The sequence below is a fragment of the Athene cunicularia genome (assembly GCF_003259725.1).
Source record: "Athene cunicularia isolate RWA chromosome 17 unlocalized genomic scaffold, athCun1 chr17_part1, whole genome shotgun sequence".
Taxonomy (NCBI): Eukaryota; Metazoa; Chordata; class Aves; order Strigiformes; family Strigidae; genus Athene; species Athene cunicularia.
The window spans coordinates 2073004-2079798 of NW_020799122.1; the positions used below are offsets into that span (position 1 = coordinate 2073004).

General features: G+C 63.0%; 1 protein-coding gene across 1 annotated transcript in view; it reads right to left on the reverse strand.

Annotated features, from left to right (window-relative positions):
* Positions 1-3260: 3260 nt before the first annotated feature.
* Positions 3261-6795, reverse strand: part of LOC113486578 (carboxyl-terminal PDZ ligand of neuronal nitric oxide synthase protein-like) — a 33156-nt gene continuing 29621 nt past the window's right edge. The window contains exons 9-11 of the mRNA XM_026860641.1: positions 6615-6780; positions 5808-6165; positions 3261-5377 (exon numbers count right to left, since the gene is read on the reverse strand). Coding sequence (XP_026716442.1) covers positions 4888-5377; positions 5808-6165; positions 6615-6780 — 1014 coding nt within the window. The 3' untranslated portion in view covers positions 3261-4887. The remainder of the gene's footprint in view (positions 5378-5807; positions 6166-6614; positions 6781-6795) is intronic.

The following is a 6795-nucleotide window of genomic DNA, read 5'->3' on the forward strand; positions in this document are numbered from 1 at the left end:
GTGGCAAAAGCTGCTTTTTTCTTTCAAAACAACCCGAAGAGAGTCCGGTGCCAAGGCGAGGGCTGTGAGGAGCCCAGGAGATTTATCGCTGAGGAAATACTTTCTCCAGCGAGGGCCGACGGCCGCAGCAGGAACAATGGGAGATTCGCAACGTGAACAAAGCTGATTTCGTTCTTCTTTTTATCAATGCGTTTTCCTTGCGGAGCCTCCCTTCCTGGAAGTGGGAGATGCAGCTTCCCCCGCGCGCTGGCTGTGTAATCAGCAGGAATGGCCATATCCTGGCTGGGAAGCGAGCTGTGAAACGCTGTCGCCCGCTGTGATTTATGAGCCCGTGGCAGCGGCCAGCGGCAGGGCTGGCCCAGGGACAAGGTGCCAGGGCGCGTGCAATATCCACGTATTCTTTCTCCTCCTCGCTGGGTCCCCGGGGAGCTGCCAGAGGAAGTTAATGGATTAGACACACACGTTCCAGTTGATTTTTATTTTTTTATTGCTGTGTCTTTCCAAATGCCTTTAGCAGACGCGCGAGCACAATGGGGTCGGGTGGTGAGCATCCCGGTCAGGCGGGCAGTGGGGCAGCAGCCTGCCTGGAAAGGTCAATGCAGAGAGTATTTGCTTGGGGACACGGGGACAGCCTGTCCTGAGCGGGTATATTCCTTCCCTGCTGGGGAGGGCTCGCAGGGCTGGTGCTCGGCACCAGCTCATTGCCACGGAGGGGCAGAGTTAAGGTGACTCCAGATCCTCCGCAACCGGTGCTGACCAACAGCTTCGGGGCGTCACAGCACCTTGCCCGGGGGGTTATTGGTGCCCGTCAGAGGCAGCCGGCACTGAGCAGGTTCCTCACCGTGCCCAGGGCTGTAACATCCTTCTCGGGGGGCTCACGCCCGTGAAAACGGGCAGTTTTGCTCCCGGGCTCACGCTCCTGCCACGCCGCATTATGCAATCCTCACCCGATACCGGGAATATGAAATAATTATTCCAAGTGATCAGATTTTAATTATGCCACACAGAGGATGATTATTGTACGCCAAATTGGTGCCGAGTGCTTAGTTATGTATATGCCAAATTTAGTCTATACTATTATACCCAGTGGGTGGCCGTAGACAATCAGGAAGTAATTAGTTTTGCTGGAGGTTGTTCGCCTGCCTGGTTCGCTGTGCTGTCTGGGGAGCGTCTTGCTGTGCTCTGTGAATACCGCGGGCTTTGAGTTCAATACCGTCTTTTTGTGACAAGCTAATAAGCTGTCTGCATGGCGGCCTGTAATTAGCGCTGTCGATATTCATTTGGAAACGGAGACCGCGCTGAGCGGCTCCGCTGACGGCGCTTCCCTTTGTCGAGGCTCTGGGCCGGTCCCTCCTCGCCTCCGAGGAGCGGCGGAGGGATGGGGATGCGCCCGGGGGATGCGTTCGTGTGTGCGCGGCACCCGCAGGTCCCCGCCGAGGAAAGCACCCAGCCACGAGGGGCTTGAGCCCCCGACACCCAAACCTGCCCCCCACCCACCCCTGTGCCAGCCTGGCCCTGGGCCTCATCAGGGAGGTGCCGCTGGGGCCCCGGGCGAGGGGTGTCCTGGTGCCCGGGCCTGTGGTACGGGCCGGGAAGGCTGAGCCAGCGCAGGGGAGATGGGGACATGCGGGGGTTTGGCTGGGGTGGCCGTCCCCTCCCCAGAGCCACGGGCTGCTCCCCCCAGGAGCCCTGAGCACCGCCGGGCGGTGCCGAGGTGCTTCATGGTCGCACCTTTCCAAGGCGGCCTGATCCTGAGGGGTCTGGGCTCATCTGTTGGGCTCTCGCATGCAGAATTGCCGGGGGGCCTCGGGCTGTGCTGGTCACTGGGACCACTGGGGCATCCCCCCACCACCCCAGGATGCCGTTTGCGGCGGGTCAGTGTCGTGGGGCACCAGGAACCGGCCGCCTCCACAGGAACAGCCTGGATCTGCTGGGTGGGAATTGTCTGAAGTCCAGAGCAACTTTTACCTCTGTTACACAAAGGAAACTTTCCTCCTCTTTTTGTTGGAGATGCTCACTCCATTGAGATGATTGGCATACTGGAGAGCTGAGAAACTAAATTGTTTATACACTAATGAATAGAAGCTTGATTGCAAGATCCTGTTTGGAAAATTATAGTGCTGAATTGAAGCCGTACAATTACATCCAAAATGCTGCATATTCATTTCATCTGCTTTGCATAGAGATTAACAAGCGAGCCCTAAAGCAGACTCTGAAATTAAAGCTAACACCAGATTTAGTCACAGGTTACAAACTAAATGGCATTGTTTGATGGATATGAATCTTTACCACCTGCCTGCCTGATGATTGCTAGCAGCTTACCAGACAGCAAAGGAAAAAGTTTCTTCCCATGAAGGAAGCATAATAAGATGCTGGGCTGGAAGTGCCCCCTCCCCGTGCAGCAGCCCCCCCAGGCAGATGTCTGCAGTGGGCCTGGGGAAAGGGCTCCCGGATCCGTCGTGCCGGAGGCTGCCCCCGCTCCGTGGAGGGATGGAGAGTGGCCCCCGGACCCCCGCAGAGGCCCTGGGTGCTGGGTCCATCCAACCTCCAGTGCTGGGCTGGGTCCCTCCAGCTGCGTCCCCTTGCTGCATGGGGGGGGGGACAGTCCCATGGGGTCCCCCATCCTGCCTGCAGCCCCCGTGCTGCATCACCCATGGGTTCCCTCCCTCGGCTCGGAGGGACCAGGGTCAGGATGCTGCAGAGGATGGGGGTTTCTTGCCCCTCAGGGGGGTGGGCAGCCGCTGGGGGGTCCCTGCACCCCGGCACGTGGCTGGTCCCATCCCACCCCGCAGCATCGGGCTTTGCCACCCGACCTGCCTCCTCTCCCGTGGTGCTCCCACCCTGCGTGCTGGAGCCAGGATCTCTTTGGGGAGCAGGAATGAGGACAAGAAAGGGCAAAGGGGGGGCGTGGGGAGCAGGGCTGTGCCCGGGGGCTGCGCCAGGCAGCAGTGTTTGGTGCTGTGCAGCTCGGGGAGGGGGGGTTGCACTGGAAATGGGCCCCGTCCCTGACAGAGGAACCTGTCCCGTGTGGCAGCACGTGGGGGACATGGGACCTGCTGGCGTGAGGGAGCGGGGGGCAGCTGGGCCCCGTGTTTGAGCTGGGGCTGGCGGACGGGGGGGGTGCAGCAGCAGGCTGGCGGCTCAGGGCAGCCTTCATTGCCAGCAGGGACCTTTGGGGATACTGGGGGGTCCCCAGTCTGCATCCAGGGGCAGCAGTGTGGGCCCCAGTGGGTCAGAGACCACAGCACTTGCTCTGCAAATCAGACACCTTTATTTATTTATTTATTTTCTTTAAAAGTCAGTTACCAAACTGCAGAGTACTTCATTCCTACGGATGGGCTGGTCTGTCTCTACCACACTACAGGACAGCCCAGCCGCAGCTTTACAAGCCCCAGGCCCAGTCCCAGCCCCGGGTGATGCCCCAGCTCTGGGGTGCGGGTCCTGTCACCCCCCCACCTCCCCGTGGGAGCAGGGCTGTGCCGGGCACAGGCAGCACGGCTGCTCCGAGTCTCCATCTCCTCCATCGCTGTGTGACACTTCCCCATCTCGACCATCCAGCACTTCCCCAACTCCCTCTTGCAAACAACCGAGGGGGATGAGCATCTCCTCGGGTCCTTCCCCCAAACCTGCCCGGGTCGAAGGCGACTCAAGGGCCTTGCCTTGGCCCTTCACCCAGGGCTTGGCTTCTTCCTTAAACCTTAACTCATCCCAGGACTCTCACAATTCCATGACCAAACCCAAACCACATCAGAAAACCTTAAAATCAGCGCGACGGAGCAGCCTCCTGCCTGCAGCCACTGGCAGCTTGGAGAGGTATGGAGGGTTCTTCCACCCCAACCCCTAGACACGGGGTGCACCTTCCCTCCGGGGGAGTCACCCGCCCCAGCAGTGGGCTCCCAGGGCCAGCCCTGCACCCTATTAGTGGTGTCTGGGGGGGGCTGACCCCAGCCTGTGCGGGCAGTGGGTGCTGGGGCGTGGGAAAAGGCACCTGTGGAGGGAGGCAGTGGTGGCTGCATATGGGGACGTGGTGGTGGGGCTGCCATCCCCAAAAGCAGCGTGGCACTGGTGGGACACAGGCTGCCCTGGGGACACCTGGCCCATGGCAGCGTGGTGGCAACCTGGCACCCACCTCAGGGAGCCGGGCAGGGGGGCAGCGCCATGGCTGTGCCACCCACCCCGCTTGCACCGCTACTGCCGGTGACAACCGATGAACCGGGTTAGTGATAGCAGCCTCGTGTCGGGGTGTTCCCCGCCCTGCGCCGTGTCCCTGCCCGGGGGCTCCCGTTGGGCAGCTCCTGGGGATGTTTCTGCTGTGGAGCATCCTGTGGGGAACGCTGGCTGGGTGGAACATCCCCGGAGCCACTCAAACCAGTGCCGTCCCCATCCCGCATGCCCTGGCCTGCGGCTGTGCCATCTGCCGGCTCCTTGCCCTCCTGAGCTGCCTGGCAGCGATGGCACCACCCTGCCAGGGGCTGGCAAAGGCACCCGTCTGCTGCAGGAAGGCTGGGCTGGTGCGGGGCTGCCTGCAGCCGCCCAGCCAGCAGAAGGGATGCAGTGACAAATATGAACTGTGCCTCTGCCAGGCAGCAGCAGCGGGAGGTGCCCGGAGGCTGGGAGCCCGTGCAGCACCCCGCTGCGGGGCAGGCAGTGGATGGGGGGACAAGGCAGTGTGAGCTGGGGCAGCCTGAGGGCAGGGGGCTGGCTGGGTCCCATCCTGTGTGGCAGCCCCGTATGTGGTGGGGAAGAGCTGCTGCGTGGGACAGGGACAGCGAAGGGACCTGCTTCCCAGCCTGGGCATGGGGGCCCCCAACCCTGGGGGCTGGTGGAGTGTTGGGGACAGAGCTGCTGGCACTGCCTGCCAGCCAGCTGCCACCTCCTGCAGTCCCACTAAGAGGGGACCCTGCTGGGCCCCAGGGCAGTGTCCAGCTCTGGTTCAAGTAGCTCATCTTCAGAGAAGCTGATGTGCAAGCAGGTGTCATCCGCAGGGGAGAAGGGCAGCGTGCTGTCCGTGGGGCTGCCCAGGGTGGCCAAGTCCTTGGCCAGGGCCTCAGTGGCTGCAGGGTCGTGGCCGCTGGCCAGGGGGGACATCTGTCCACTGTCCCCAGTCCTGTCCTTGCCCAGAGTGCGCTGGCAGGCTGCGGCAGGGCCGGGCTCCGTGCTGGAGGCAGCGCTCCGGGCAGGAGTCCTTGCCTCGGGGTCCAAGAGGGTGAGCGGGCTGGCAGCGATGCTGGTGAGGCTGGAGACGCTGGGGCTGGGCAGGCTGGCGTGAGCAGCGGTCTCGAGCTTCACCTCCACTTCCAGGCTCGGGGAGGTCTTGCTTGACCTTTTTCGTAGGATGGGTGGGGGCGGGTTCAGCTTGGGAATGGGCTGCTGCCTCCTGGGAAGTGAAAGCAGAGAGAGGAGGTGATGGGCAAGTATTTATCTGCATGGGAGGGCCTGGGCTTGTTGTCCCAGGCTCTGTGAGAGATGCTTGTTTGGTCCCATCAGTGCAGCTCATCACCTACAAACGTTGGAGCTGGGTGAAGTGATGTGGCAACGACCATTCCATGGCTGGGGACAGGCGCAGGGCAGGCAGCGACCCCCAGCAGGGCATGGTGGGTTCCTTGCCCCAGCTTATTGCACCTGAGCCTGTGCACAGCCCCTGGGCTACCTGTCCCTGCCCCTGAGTGCCCAAAACACAGCCCGTCCTCCTCAGCCCCTGCTGCTGGGCCTCCGAAACGTGGCCGGGGCAGCAGCGGGGAGCGGGAGGGTCTGCTCAGGGTGTTCCCGAGCAACAGCCGTCAGGAGACGGAGGTGGCACATCCTACCTGTCCTCGTCCCCTCTGTCCGTGTCGTCCACCTTCTGCCGGCCGCTCCCGTTGAGCAGAGAGAACTCGCCGACCTCGGAGCCCTCCACGCGGCGGCTGAGCCCGTCCTGCCCCTCCAGCACAGCCAGGCACTCGTCCCCATCCTTGCTGCCGTAGCGGTGGCCGCCCCTCTCCAGGCCGACGAGGTTGAGGTAGGAGTCCCCGGGGCCCAGGGCTGGCAGCGAGCCGGGGGCCACAGGGCTGCCCAGGATGCTGGCAGGGGTGGAGGTGGAGGGCAGGTGGATGTCCAAGCTGTAGTGGTTCTTCAGGTTCAGGGAGAGGGACTGAGCCAGGGACAGGTTTTGCAAGGAGCGGTCAGCTGGGGAGAGAGGGATGAGGGGCACGTGAAGACCTGGGGACCTCCAACCCAGCTACTCCTCTGGACTGTGAGGGGTGCAGAGATGCTCTAAGACCCCCCCCGAGCCTGCTGGGAGGGTACTGGGAGCACCCCAGCTGCTCCCTCAGACCATGAGCAGTGCAGAGATGCTCCAAACCCCCCCAGAGCCTATTGGGATGGTACTGGGAGCACCCCAATTGCTTCCCAGGACCTCAAGGGGTGCAGAGATGCCCCAAAGTCCCCCCGAGCCTGCCAGGAGGGTGCCAGGAGCATCCCAGCTGCTCCCTGGGACCATGAGGGGTGCAGAGATGGTCTGGAAGGATGGTGCTGGGACCACCTCAGCCCCCAAACAACCCCCACCCTGGGGTGAGCTCGGGGTGGCGGACCCGCTGCCCCCACCCTCACCCCGGTGCAGGGGCCACCGCGCTCACCCGGCTGCCGGTGCTGCTCCCGGGCTTCCAGCACCGTCAGCTGCCGCACCAGCAGGGAGACGTGTTGCAGGAGGTCACGGTTGGTCAGGAGGAGCTGCCGCACCCGGGCCTGCGCCTCGATCCGCGCCGCCGTTTCGGCCGCCAGTTGGTCCTTCAGCAGCTGCACCTGCGGGGGGGGGGG